Source organism: Bactrocera dorsalis, chromosome 5, assembly GCF_023373825.1.
Source record: "Bactrocera dorsalis isolate Fly_Bdor chromosome 5, ASM2337382v1, whole genome shotgun sequence".
Classification (NCBI taxonomy): Eukaryota; Metazoa; Arthropoda; class Insecta; order Diptera; family Tephritidae; genus Bactrocera; species Bactrocera dorsalis.
Genome location: NC_064307.1, coordinates 3,130,026 through 3,145,625, shown reverse-complemented (window position 1 = coordinate 3,145,625; position 15,600 = coordinate 3,130,026). Strand labels below are relative to the sequence as shown.

General features: G+C 35.1%; 1 protein-coding gene across 9 annotated transcripts in view; it reads left to right on the top strand.

Annotated features, from left to right (window-relative positions):
* LOC109579989 (uncharacterized) overlaps positions 1–15,600 on the top strand; it is a 109,139-nt gene that overhangs the window by 6,695 nt on the left and 86,844 nt on the right. The window contains exons 1-3 of one of the 9 annotated variants that reach the window (XM_049456999.1): positions 5,156–5,314; positions 6,111–6,355; positions 8,031–8,772. The exons of 3 other annotated variants lie outside the window; for them this stretch is intronic. In XM_049456999.1, the coding sequence (XP_049312956.1) occupies positions 8,647–8,772 (126 nt within the window). In that variant the 5' untranslated portion in view covers positions 5,156–5,314; positions 6,111–6,355; positions 8,031–8,646. Of the gene's footprint in view, positions 1–5,155; positions 5,315–6,110; positions 6,398–7,895; positions 8,773–15,600 lie in introns of those variants that run through there. 5 more of the 9 variants (XM_049456997.1, XM_049456996.1, XM_049456995.1 and 2 more) reach the window with 5 other exon arrangements.

Here is a 15,600-nt window from a genome sequence, read left to right as displayed (position 1 = left end):
ACAGCAGACAAAAATGCGAAAAAGTAAAACAAATGAAAACAAAAGCAACTACAATAATAACAATAGCAGCAACAATGCAAGCAAGCAGCTCACCTGTGCGGTGAGTGAAAATAGTGTGGGTGCCGCCGTCTCGTCCGTCGCTTCGGTTGCACGTTTAATGCATGCAAATTTCTGAATTTTTAAAATGCCGTTAATAATGCCTAGATACACACATCGGCACATAAAAACGTTGCCACATACATATGCATGTGCCTGCCTCCAGAGTGTTTATGCATAAAAATTCAATTGGCCATAAGATTGGCTTTGATTTAATGGCCTGAGCGTTTGCCGGCTATCCGTGGAAATCAATGGCCATAATTGAAAGTTAAAAAGAATGCCAGACTGACTAACCGTTTTGGCATAGTAAATAGGCAATAAATGTGGGAGCGTGTAATTAGTTTTGTACGCCGTTGAGACACACATATTTGCCGCAGCAAATATTGAATGTAAAAGTGTTTAGTACTTTCTTCGGCTTCGAAGAATGTTAGAAAGTGTTTTTTAGTTTCTCCGGCTGAAAGTGTCCTTCATAGTAAAGCTGGGATTTGCTAAAGTTTTTAAGTCACTCATAATATTTAAATTAACGGTTATTTTTGAAGTAGATTAACGTAAGCACTTTCAATATAATTTCATAAATCACTCCCAGAATGAATGCTAAACTCAATACTTCATTTCGAAGTTATATAGAAGACTTCTCCAAGCAGTTGTTTGTTATAATATATCTGGGTTGTGGCTAAATGTTTTTGAGTTTGAGTATCTCGAAAGACTTTCTCAAAGCATTTCGATGTGAACCACGTGCCATTGCTTCAACATTTTATTCGGTAATTTTATCATTTATATTTTAAGGTTATTTTTTATCGAAAACTTCAAACTAATTATGTTTTTTATGTCAATCTTTTGGATATTTTGAAAAAATATATCGATATTAATTTTTAGTAAATTTATTATTTTTTATCGATATTTGTATAACAGAATAAATAAGAGTTATACGTTTTTCTTTACATCAAAAAAAAAATATGTATCATTTTTCATTTTTCAATGATTTTTAAAATAAGTTATCGATAACTTGTCACTTTATTTGATATGTTTTACCGATGCTTGAAGAATATTTTAAAGATTTTACTGCTTTCTTTACATTTAGTTCGCATTTCTTCAAATGTCTTCCCCTTTTTCACGAAATTTTGTCTTTAATTATATTTAGTAACAAATTATCGTTATTTTTGCACTTAATTTCACAGATTTTATCGAAACCCCTAATTAACTATTCTTGTGTAACATTTCGTCAATTATTCGACAGTTATTATCACATTTATTAATTTCAAATTTTTTAATTCGCATTACGTATACAATTTTAGGTTAATGTTATCGATATTTTGGAAATTATTAACTTGGTTTAAGTTATCGATTTTTTAATCGAATGATCATTTTCACTTTCCTTTTCATTGCTCCACAATATGCAGGTCTCTTCAATAAACAAGAATGAATTTGAAATATTTTCGAAAAATATTGAAAATGTAATAAATTTTTATATATTTTTCACTATAATCCCAATATTTTTTAAACGCAAGTTCATTATGCTCTTCTTTTATACATACATTTATCGCACATGTCGCCGTTATCGACTCATCCATCAGCTAAACTGTCAGTTAAGGCCGCAACTGGTTGTTGACAAACGAAATTCACACAAATGTCAAAAGGTGGCAAAACACGAATGAAGATAAGACGGCATAACGGCTTCTTGTCCTATAGCAAAAGTCAATTGACTCACCCCTGCGATGGTCTTTCGAAACATAAAATGATTATTAAGAAAATTAAAAGAGGAAAAGGGGGTTGCGTGGCAGACAGCTAAAAAAAGCGAAGCGCCAACAATCATTTACAAACAATTTACTAAAAGCTTAAAATAGGGCTGCCACTAAAAATAGCAATAAATGCTTCTCCTCACCCAGCCACTCCAGAGCGTTGTGGCGATAGTGACTATGGGTGTGTGCGGCTTTTGAGTGACAATATTCCGCCAATACACACGAACAAACATGAGAATTTATTTGGGTTTGAGGAGTGCTCGTTTAATGAGTTGTGGGGTGCGAAACACTGAGGTCTTGTCAAATTCGTTTTTATGGACTTACTTATGCATTTTGACAGACATTGCATATGCAAATGTGTTTTTGTTTACGATACTCATACGCAAAGTAGTCCGTAGGAAATTGATGACTACTTTTTCTACAGGGTATATGGTATGGTTTTGTGCTGGATATAAATTAAGCCCCATACTACTGCTAGCAAATAACTATTAGCTTTTGGCAAAATCTCATGAATCGGGCTTCCTATGCAAATCATTTTCCTCAGTAATGAAATTGGTTGTCACTAGAAAGAAATTATCGTTATATACATAGGTACTTTTTCAGACAAAGCACAATCTGACATCAAAATTGGTATCGAAATTTTGAAAGCCCTCTCATTGATGATAAATGCCATAGAAAAATGTCGGGGTTTTTAAGATCAAAGTTTGTTTCGGTTTAATGTGTATGTATTCTAATTGCCAATTTTAGTTTCAAAATAATCCCAATGAGGAAAATCCATTGGGAATATGCTTGAGTACCGCTCTTGTTGCCTCTTCTGGCCAAGTCGAGACGTTTTAGTGCTTAAAAAATTCAAGATATTTTCAAGATTTAAGTTGATTGGTTATTTCCTGATTTATTCTTAAACCTTGCTTCTCGTAATTACTTAAACCGCATCCTGGCGGCTTTTCCATTGTTGGTGAGAAGTAATCTCATTGACAAATAGACATTCGGAAGTTCTAAAAAGCCAGCCGATAAAATTTTTATGTCAAAGGAATCACAATCTACAATGTGGACTATATAGTTGGACTATATTACTAGATTTTTTGGTTAAGATTTTTTAAATTTAATCAAGAAAATTCAATTGCAGGATTTTTTAATTCATGGACATCTTGGAAATTAGATCAAGTGATCTCAAGGCAACCGGTTTTAAATCATTCGAACAACAACTACTCGAACCTCATTTTGTCTGAAGGGAGTAACTCACGCCTTAATTTAAGTTTTGAAAAGGTCTAAATCAATCTATGATCCCTCAAGCTCAATTTATGTCTTTATGCGGACACAGTTTCAAATCCTGGACAAATATTCCGAAAGATTCTGCGCTTAAAAGCATGTAATACTGTCTCCGATTGCCTCAAAACTTTTTGTTTGAAATCGAGTATCCGCAGATAGTATTTGACAAAAACAGTGTCAACCTAAAACAACCTTGCTTTGCAAATCTATAAAGGGCTGGAAGAGTAGAACTGTCCAATTGACTTAAGGGTAGGAAGCAGTATGTTAAAAGCGAAGAAAACAAATGGAATCCACCACTTCCTTACCACTGAGGCGTGGTACATTACGTTGAATTAACTTTATTTAAATTATGTTATTTTTGTTGTTATCTCTATTTACTTAAATTTAGTGCAACGCAGTACAGAGTTTGCAACAACAACAAAAAAGCGCAGAAACATCAACAACGGCAACGCCTTTTCCAACAATTCATTAAACTTTGGCTCACATGATTGTTTAGCGTAGTAGTGTTGTTGTTGTTGTTACCTTTGTTGTGTTTTGCAAGTTCGGTGCATTTTTTAAGTGCGTAAGTGTGTGTATGTGTGCTTGTTATAGCCAATTTTGCGGTTTGTGTGCTTTTCGACTCATTCTCGCCTGCTCGCTAAGGCGCTTCTTTGCGCCTTCTTGCCTGCCTGCCTTCCTGCCTGCCCGGCTGTTTACCCCTGCCTGAACAAACTGTGTATTTACTATTTATCCATTCATTCAGGCATAGAAAAAGCTATTTTAGAGTTTTACTCATGCGCCAAATTCATTCATGCATTCATAGATATCGTGCGGCACATTGCTGCTTTATTGTTATACGGCCGCATTAGGGTGGTGCCTAAATGAATATACAAAATTATTCGTTCGATTTTCTGAAGAAGTATTTAATGCCAATATTGAATGGTAGTTTGTAAATTATTATAGCAAAATAATTTAAATTTTGCATACAGGTGGCAAGGCTTGTTAAAAGTATGTTTGACCAAAATTTATTACCGTTAATTTAGCTTTTAAGTTATATTGTAATATTTATTTATTAATTTCCATGTATTTAAATTTTAATTATGCAAGTAATTTTTGAACGGGTGGCAATGCCCAAAAATTATATTCATTTATAAGATTTTTGAATAGCTTGATATAAAGCCTGTATTGTATTAACTTCTTTATCTTTTCAACTGTTTTCGTTGTCTGTTTTCTGCAAGTAATTTCAAACATGTGGCAACTCTCAAAGCTAAATTCAGTAGTAAATATTTGAAATAGCTATTGATGAAATCTTTATTGTATTCTTATTTTGTTAATTTATGGCATTAAAATTCGTAAAAGGGTTGTCAGTTCTAAAATAAGCAGGTCTTTTAAGCCCAAGCCTTCTTTGAGATAATATTTTAGTTTGTTACGCATAATGTGATATTTATTTAATTTTTGAACAACATTTTTTCAAAATTTTGAACTGCAACCTGATATTTCAATTAATTAAAAACTTTTAAGGTGGCAACACTTTTATATATTTTTAACTCTATACTTTCTTAAGCTTCTTAGAGGTGTGATTTTAGTTGTATTGCATATCTTGGCAATGTTTAAAATTATAATTTCAAAACATGTGGCAACCCTCTCATATTTATTCTTCTAAACCATCATGAATTACTTAGGTGTGACAGCTTTGAGCGTGGTAATAATGGTGTGGTGCAAAAAATATTTCTTATATTTTTTATGGCTCACCCTAATAAAAGTACATAATAGATAAATGAATAAATATATGTAAATGTGTCTCACAAGTCAGCTAGTCGTTAACTCGCCGCCTGGCTCCACCAACCACCTGCCACCGATTTGCTTGCCGGCTATAACGACGCGTATGTACAAGCATATGTATGTATGCGCGCGACTGTATGTCTATCTAACTATTTTTCTTAGCCGCTGCCTTGCCGCCATCTCCTGCCGCAGTTTTTTATTATTTTCTTTCGCTGCTCCCCGCCACTTTCGTATTTGTGTATTGCCTTTGCATTTCATCAACCATTTTCATTAGACGCTCGCAACTAGCCGCTCAGTGCAGCGCGGCGCTGAGCTTAGCGCAAATCCACATTTTGCATTTACTTCGTTTTTATTCAGTTGCTGGAAAACTCGCGGAACACACAGTCTAGTCTAGTCTAGTGTCTAGCGCGAGCAGCTACATACAAGCTACATACATAGGAGCAAAGCGAGTAAATACAAATCTAATAACGGACAGACGGAATCCCTCAGCGGCAACAGCGACTCTGGTGTTCACACACAATCACACGTGTGTATGCGGTTCATGCGGTCAGTCGGTGCGGGCGTTTAAATAGCAATAATCATATGTTGCCGCATAGCGTGGACGATCAAGTCAGTGCCACATGCCGCAAAGCGTTGCAACACGTACTTGAGCGCAAAAAAAGTTTTATTGAAAAAAATAACAAATTTAATAAAATTAAAAAATAAAGTAAAATAAATTCAATAAAAAATAAAATAATATTGGCGCTCATTCATTCATTCGCAAAAATTTGAGCAAAATAAATTCAATTTGAATTCAACTACAAACTGTTTTGATTTTGAGAAACATGAATTTCATTACAAAAGTGCGTTCGTTTTGCCAAAAAGCGCTTAAGCGCTCGCGTCTGGGTAAATGTTGAGTGAAATGTTTGGCCGGTGTATTGCACCGCATCCATAGTGCCATAGTGCGCTGTGCCGCCGAGGGGCGCGGTGGGTTTGTGCAAAAATACAAATTCATAAGTGAACGCCGTCTCCTGTGTGATCGCCTGTGGCAACAGCGCCATGTCCGCCGTGGACGTTGTGGGCCAACGAGGCTGACTGTGCGAAGAATGCGAGGTTGGATTGCGGCGCGGCCGACTGACCGGGCGACAGGCTGTAGCCATACAAATGCGCATATGTGGTGCCTGGACGCTGCGCTGCACTTTTATTTATTTTGATAGTTCTTTATTTTCTCTATATAAATTTGTGCTTTTTTATTATTATTGATAGATGGCATATTGGCGATTTCCGACGTGACCTGCGTTATGCAAAGTGCTCCACGCAAACCAAACAAAAATGTTGCAAAAATTATAGGCAAATAAAAACAATGAAAAAGCATAATGTGGAAATAGAAATTAAAAGAAATATTGAAGGCAAAGCGCACAGAAAATTAGTGTGGAAATAAAAAATACAAAAATAATATTTTAGTAATGTGTAGTAACGAAAGTGCCCAGCTAAATACACAGTAAAACAAAGTAATTGTGAAAATATGGCTTAAAAAGGAAATGTGCAATTTGGTGTGCAAAAAAATAATTATATAACACCATGTATACAAATGTGTGTATGTGTATTTGTGTGTGCTTTGGAGGCTGTTGCCAACTGAGTTAATTACTCACTTATTTGTTTTCGGTTTCTGTCTATAACTTGCGGCTAATTACTTGCTTCGAATTTGGCTGTGAAAAGGAAAACATTATTGGTTAAAAATTTAAGCAGCTGAATAAGCAAATGATTCAATTAGTAGAAAACAAAATTAATTTCAATTATTTTTCCAACATCTGGTGTCTCAATACTCGTATCTTAATAATTTATTTTTGTGGTTAATACTAGTAAATATATCGAAGACACATTTTACTAAACCGTTATAGAGTTGACACTTCAATGTGGTTGTAATGTCAGGTTTTCGAAGTATATTACATCAGATAATACTAAGTTAATTATAGGTAAAGTAATAAAACCTGCATCAACAAAGGCTCTGAAAGTTATCCTCGACATCCGGCCAATACACATACATATAAAAGTAGTAGTTTGAGACAATGCTTACGATCAGCGGAAGTTTGATTTTAAATCATTGATGCCAGACTTGGCGTCACTAACAGTAACAAAGAATGACCAAATGGTTCTGTGATCGTCCATAGTCCATAAACATTTACTGGAATATCCAAACGGCAATTAAGGCTAACCGTAGCGCTAATACTAAGTGTCATTGTGTTGGGTTGTGCAAGCAAGCAATAACTAGACTCTCAGAAAGTAGCTTAGTTAGTATCATCAGAGTACCCGATCTTATAGAAAAAGGAGAAAATGAAAAGGCGGGCGAGCAGATCCGCCCAGTGTGCAGCTGGAAACTCAATTCCCCTAAGCTAGAGTGGATTCTGCGCAGCGGATGATGAGACTTTGGAACATTAAATACTTATATGTCAATGCCCAGCCTTCAGCGGAAAGGCACGACCTATAAGCCGGACTCCTAAGGCTCAACTTAAAAGACAATGGCAGTGAAAAATAATTAGATTTTTAACAAAAATTCACCCTTCTTTTCGATCAATCAGCAAGAAGAACTAGGGTAGCCGATGTATACGGGTTTAGACATTCCTGTCCCAGTAGAAGTGAACTCACCGATTATTGTAGGATCTGATTTAACATTCCGGCGCATCTACTTTTCCAATAATTTAAAGAAATTTAACTGGTTTTGTTGAAATTTGGTCTTGAAATTCGCTTTGGTGCTAACTTTTTTCAGTCACCTCTTTTGAACTATTTTCTGTTGCTCTTTCTGTTGAGAAATTCAGTTTCGTAGAAATAGTTGTCGGTCTCGAAGTCAAAAACATGTCGATTCAAGGCAATGCATAGCAGACAAACCAAACCAAGTGCTTTTAATAAAATATAACTTGTTTATGATTGTTGATTTCTAAAATTGAGAATGTGGAAAATAGTGAATGTTTACAAATAATACATCAATAATTCATAATTGATATTGACGAAAATTCGTTTTTCCCAACCAAAAATTGTTTGGATTTATTTAAGTCAGCAGCAACATTTGTATCAATACCAAAATAACAGTTTGTATAGTATACACTTAATATGATTTCCTTGCAACAAAAGTCAGATTGTTTGTGATTGAGATTTTCAATTAACCATATTTCTGCGATCGCCGATTAGCTTGAATTACATAACATCGCTAATGCCAAAAAGTGAACGAAAAACTTCAAATGGAAAAGTAATTGGAAGACGCGCGTGCATAATGAAAATCGCTAGGCATCTGCTAAGCCGAAAATCATCGCCAATCAAGTGCCTGGCAGACGCCACTTAACGCGGAAAACACAAACACACACACACATCCATACGCGCATGCAAACAAGTGACCAACTTTTGCTTGCTTTTGCTGTTAAAAAACGCTTTTGCTTTAGTGCGTGCGTGTGTCTGTTCATATGTGAGTAAGCGTGCGTGCGGCTCATTCGCTTATTATGCGATTTGAATCAATTTCTCAAATCACTCCGATCACTGTGGCATCAACCGCGACCACCAATTGCTACGCATTGCTGTGCCCAACCGCTTGGCGCGCACATGTTGCACACACGTCATTTGCATCTACAACTGCAGCAGCAGCAGCCAACAACAACAAAAGATAGACGTTTGAAAAGCGCTCGTTGAACGGCATTTGATCAGGAATTGCCTCTGCAACTTTTCCACCATCACGCCGTTGCGTCCTCCCCCAATTCGCACACACACTTACACACATATATGTGCATAAGCGCGCGCTAGCACTCACACGAGGATGGCTTATGTAATCTGGAAAATATTTATGAAGCAATATTCGCGTTTTCGTTTCGATTTGGCAACCGCAACAGCACCCAGCTCAGCCGCTCTGCTCATCGCCCCCTACAATCAGCCGGCCATTATGGTGAGTAGCGCACAGTTATGTTTGAAATGTATGCATATGAACTATTGTGATTTCATGCAACGGCACATTTGTTGTTGTTTCCATGTTGCAAGCAGGAGGAAAATGCAATTTTGTAAGTTGAATTTTATGTGAAATTAATGAAATCAGTCGCTTGTCTGCTTGCATTACAACGGCGAACAGTTATACAGTGATCCCCCAGACTCGAGTGTTACGCACGCTCATGTTGGGAGAGTTACGCTTGTACAGGGTTCTTATACTATACATATCATATTAGGAAAAAATTCCTAGGGGTGGTAATCGGGTGAAATTGGATATATGTATAATAATCTCACGAAACGAAAGACAAGAAAAAAACGTTGTTTTCGAAGCTAAAGTGCTTTTCAGAAAAAAAATGTCCATACATGCTCTTGATTACATCATCAGGTTCCGACAAGTGAGTAGCTTATTGGTGAGAAAAATAGGTGTGCAAAATTTCAGATGGAACTGATGGACAGATAGTCGGTTACGGCTGAATATACTTGTTTCGTCATGCTGATCGGAGAGTCTATAGCGTCTCCGACGTTTTTTTCTGGGTGTTTACTTTTACAGATCTTTTAATTTTGTCCGAGTACTATGCTGTTCGAAGGACCTAATGTTTTGTTGCCACAAATCTGAAGAAGCGCATATATCTGAAAAATATCGTACAGAATTTTTATCGTTGCCCGATATATTTATTATACACTCAAATATGAAATTTAATATGACGTTTGACTCAAGTTGGCCGATATTTGCACTATTTAAAGTGGCACTAAACCGGTACTGGAGAATGGAACATATTGCACTTGTTTAATATATGTAAAATAGTTTATGAAACGTTTGTGATTTCAAGTAAAAACAACCTATCATCCAATTTTCGAACTAATACTGAAAGAACGCTGGTGTATCATTCTTACGATGGACTTTTTCGACTGCCACGTTATACTGTTAATAGTTATAACTCGAACAGAGCCGTTATATGAAGAGTTAGTCGATTTTCTCATCAAAATATTAGGTGTTGAAGAGAAATTTTCTCTCTCCCTCAGTAACTTTTTAGAGAGTTATCATTCCTTCATTTACAATTCATTTACAAATACTACTGTATTGAATGATTTCTTCTTACGATTCATTTATCCGTCCATTTATGATTTGTATATATATGTATGTAAAATCCATGCTTTAACAATCTAGATATAACTTGCTGTATAGTCCAGTCATTTAATCTTCTTACAAGTATTTACAGACATATATATGCGTATATCGAATTCCGAGTCCTGTTAAAAAACGCTTTTTAAAATCACTTCTTCTTTAATTAAAAGATTCGTAATTTTTTGTGACACCCTGTATTCGAAATTCCAACATGCACATAAGCATGTTGCATTACCTCGCACTGAACAAACACTTCTTATGCAAAATGTACGAATTTATTGCATTTTGATGTTCGGTCGTATTGTTTTTTGCAGATTTTATGGTTGGTGTTAACTCTGATTTGTCTCTATTAATAAACACTAACGCTAAATACATTCATAAATGTACTATATCTATATGTAGACTGTACTTTTGCTTATATAAAAGGTGTAGTTAGTGATTTGCTTATTTCTCTTGTTTCATCATCACTCGGCGCGCTTAAGTGAATGTTAGCTTTGCAACTCATTTCATGAATAGACTTACTGTGCGCTTGAAATCATTGAATTTTATTACCAAAATCAGTGTTGGTTCGAAATGTGTTTTAATAAGAAATTTTGTTTAATATTTCTAATGGTACGTAAATAAGCAAAATTGCCGTTTTGAAAAAAATAGTAAATATTTAGTATTTAGGAAGAAAAATATTTTGTGTGTCTATTATTCAGATTTTATTGGCGAAAATACTATGTATCTGAACTTTTGGGGTTCATGTATATATAGTAAAAATTTTTCATAGTATACATATACATATATACAAGTTCATATCTATGCATATACTTAAACCTACATTATACGTGTAAATAGCAATAAAGTGTGTTTTTTAGAGAATGTAGTTAACCCTTGTATTCTTTGAATGAGAATAAAGTATGAAAGTTTGGATCTTCGATATTTATGCTCAATTTACTTTCATGGAAATAACACACATTTTTTAAACTTTCAAATAAGCTTTTTAAAAATGGGTTTTCAATAATGACCCATTACAAAACCAAGATCCATGATTTCGTTTTCATATTTGGCTTATATGTCCATTTTCTTCTGGTATATAAGGCAACAAGGGAGCTTTTCTAAATGAGTATAAGTTACTGAGACCTCTGTACCACAAGAATTATAGTGAGTGATGAAATACAAATAAGACTTAAATTTGATTTCACCGAGTCCCTTGTCTTAGCCCTGCACTTATTCCAACGAAAATTTAATCCTGGAGGGATACAAATCAATTTGGCAAAAATACTGATATGCCGAATTTTTATCTGAAATTTTCTATACTGATGAAGAGGTTCGATTTAAAAGTTAATTAAAAAGTTCTATCAATACAATATTATCGCATTTTATAAATGTTTACCACTCTTTTTTGTAATTTTTCTATTTTTTTTTATTTAATCTGAGCCTATATCATTGGAGTCAGTATTACATTCAAGAATTGTTTTTAGAGAATAAATATTTTAGACACCATAACTGAAAGATCGTATGCCATGTGCAATCAAATAGGCTAGCTTAGCATTTCAAGGGTTGAAAAGAACGTGCCAAACTAGAACTGCAGGTACAGTATGGTCACATGTACTTGAATCATTCAGACACTTCATAGAGCACGTACCTAAATAAATACCCAACTGCAAGCGCAATTAGAGGCCAGCTAATAAGTGTGTTTATTTGCACTCGCTGGCTAATTAGCATTGATCATGTAATCTTTGCGGTGAGCAGTCATTGCTGACAGACGTGATTCACAAGAAGAGAGAGAGAGAGAAAGAAGCGATTAAGCTTGTAAAAAGAGGCTTTCACAATTCACAAACTTGATCATGCATTTGGCATTTGTATGAGTAATTCTACTTAGAGCTATAGAATAGTTAAGCGAATAGCGACTAACATTCTGTAATTTAAAATTTAGTGCAATTTAAGAAAATGCGTCACAACAACCCCGAGAGGCTTTGAGTAAATGGAAATTTTGATTTTGCTAGCGAATTCTTCCTTGAAGTTGGTTGACGAAGAGAGAAAGTGGATAAAATGCACGAATAATTTTGCATCAAGTCGGTCGGCAATCCTGCCCCTGGAATACTTCAAGACTGCATATTCACCTCCGACAATTTTGTATTGACTCAAAGCAAAAACCATAAATCATCACAGCTAATTACTGGTGAAAAACTGTATGTGTGTGATTTTGTTTCGGAAATGTATATCGCTAATGCTATATAAAGCTTCATATCTATAAATATTTACCAACCATTTCATGAGAAACCCATTTATGGACTCAATATACTTTAAATCGCAAAAGCATTGAAAAATACTACAAAATGCAACAACAAATGGAAAAGTCGGCAACTAGCGTATTTTTGTTGTGGTCTCGAAAGCAATCTCTTTTTACCACTTGGGAAGTTTTTCATTCATGTTATGTGCTTCCCATGGAAAGTGTCCGTGTCATGCGTGCAAGTGCAACACTTTTCCAGCAATTTTATACGAAATTTCCAATTTAAATTGCAACAGACGAGTAATTTTACTACGTCAAAGCAAAAAGTTTCTCAGCAACTTGAAATCTCAATGAAATTAATGAAGACACGTGAGTCAAGCATGGCGAATAACGCGAGTAACTAACGGTAATAAAATAATGCGAAATTTATGCGCCACTGCGAGTAAACTCATACCACGCAGCACTTGCCACACCGCAACAGAGCTCCTGCCTGCGTGAGTGGAGCGCTTCCGCGCCTGCTGGGGTTTTCCGCCACCTTTGCCACACTCTACAAACGGAGACGCACATGCTATTATGATTATTATGTTATACATATGTACATAATTAAAAGAAAAACAGCATTTGAGGGGCAAAGTGCCTTGCGCAGAATGAGTTGCATGCAAATTACCCGCACAACGCCACCTTAATTGCCACAACAAATGCAACACTATTAAACAGTCTTTATAAATTGAGTGTATGTTGTGGCAGTGCACTTGTAGCTATATGTAACACACACACAAACAGCCGATATGTTGCACATTTAAAATGCTTTGCATTTCATTTTCGTTCCCATCGCCACATTCCACATGCCACATGCAACATGGCAATTATGTATATGCCTCACATCTAATGCTGCAACATTTAACATATGAGTACCGGTAAATGCTCTTGCCACTGCAGCTGCTGCCACTGCCGCTCAATATGGCTTCTGTGATCGCCGCCGCCACCACTGCCTCACTCAAAACCGCCCCGTTCGCGCGCTGCCAACCGCCAGCTGCTAGTTGCCGGCCGCCAGGTACCGCAGCATGCAATTAATTTCGACAATTTAACACTTGCCCATGAAATATAGCATCTTTTACTTTTCGTGATTGTTATTATCGCCATGGCAATATTGTAATATGACTCCATACGTGCCACATAAAACTAGCAGTATATTCAAGTGGCATGCGATGTTGCAACAGCTGTATATTAATATGTATACAAATATTTATTAATGCTCGTTCAGCCATTAAGTCCCGTATTAATTTGCAAATCCCGAAATTTCGGGATTCCACAATATGAATCCCGAACAATTTTGAATTGCATCGGGATTTAAAATTTATTATAAGAGTTAAAATTTGAAATACGATCGATTGTGTATAGAAGGTTATTTTTTGAAAAATTTGTATGAATCTCGGCATTCGGGATTCTAGTCATTATTTTTGGTAGGTAATAAAAAAATAGTGTAAATGTAATGTTTAGTTTTATTGCTTGAGCGTGGAACCCAGATCATAATGAAAATCACGAGTTATCGATATTCAAAATTTAAATCCCGTAGAATTTCGAAATAATATAAATATATTTAACTAAGGTTTCAATTGTGGTAATATACCCGAAAATATTTTCATATAAATCAAAGTTGATTGCTCTATGTAATGTTTCGGGATTCCGACCATCAACTTTGGTTCCTTTTATGATCATCCATATTTTTGTAGCGTTGCATGCTTACTACGCTGGCGTGTCGATTATTAGCCACTTTGCTATTTATTGCCACATGTGTATGCATGTTTGTATGTATGTAAGTATGGCCATTTGCCATTTCTGCCACAAGTGATAGTGATAGTGTTTAGTGGTGAAATGTTTTATGAGCCGCAATCGCAATTACGATCGATCGCTTTGACAATTAATATTTGTGGCTTTTGTTACTCGCCGCTTTTAAGGCGAGAGTGAGAGTGAGAGAAAAGCAAAGAAAAACTCGATTTCCGACGAGTGGTAAATTTGTTCAATTTACTTTGTACATTTTTAATGGTCCAATAAAATTGTTGCTGCAATTATTAGTCTTTCAAATGTTTAATCATAAAGAGGCAAATTGATAACGAAGCGTTTAAACTGGAGATTAGTCATTTCGGTATGGTGCATCTACATATGTATATCTAGATATGCATATAACAGAAATTTTGCTTTATAAACACTGATCTTTTCAAATCTTCCTGTTTAGGCCCTTATACCAGAAATTATAGGTAAGTTAAAGTGGTGTTAGCTTTAATGAAGCTCCTTAAAAAGCAATTATCCACGTGAAATCCACCATTTTAAATTTTTGGTTAGATTTCAGCTTCAACCAAAAGTCAACGCCATGCAGCTGGCCTGAAATATGTAGGATGACTTAAGATTTTATAGCATTTGACATTATACTTTTAACATTTAAAGCATAAAGATCTTTAAAGAATATCCAGAATGATGCGATAAGATTTATTCGACTTTCTGAGAACTTTTTTGAAGAGCTCTCAAAATTACATTGGATAAGGCATCAGATCAATAAATCGCCTAAGCTGATTTACCATATCATAGATTAGAGACGCTGCAATTTTTTGGGATCCTAATTCAGCATTGGATTTCTCACGCAAAAAAGTTATCCAAAAGCAACTAACAGTTTAATCGTGATATTACAATATTTAACAGTTTTATTTATTGTACCTTTTTTTTATCAAATTCACTATCAATAAACATGGCGTTGAAAAAATTAAAATTTTATTTTAATAAGTGTTAACAGTAAGCGATTAAACGCCACAGTTTATGGTTTTGTCTCTTAATTTTAACCGCTTAAATAACTAAAGAGTGACCAAAGTAGAACATTTAGTATCAAAAAAACTTATTTTTAAAATCAGGGTGGTCTGCGGAAGCAATAATTTAAAACTAAGAGTTAACACATATGTGCTGAGGCTTCCGCTCTAATTTGAGATCTTGAAATTGTGGAAAAAATAGGAGTAAAAGAATCTTAAAGCATTCTACAAGGATTTGAACAGCAATATTATTTTCAGCTTCTATCTGTGTGACATGACTATCGTTCTCATATAGCCTTAGCTCAGTTTCTAACCCATAGTCTCAATCTAAGTAAACAGCTATTGATAGGTAAAACAAATTAAAAATGGGTTGGAAAATACTTCAAGTAATATTTTATAATCTCGGAAATAATTTTTCAAAAACTTTTACTTATGCTAAATAACTTTAAACGAGTATACTATTAGATTTGCTTAAATGCTAACCCTAATAAGTAATTCTAACCTTTCTGAACCTTTTGCTTCCAAAGTAAAGAACCTATCCTGAGGTCAAAAAATGTTTGGTTTACATTACCTATGATGATGTCAATGATTCCTTTATTTACATTTAGCGGGGTCAACAATCCATCCTGAGGGCAATGACCTATTTGT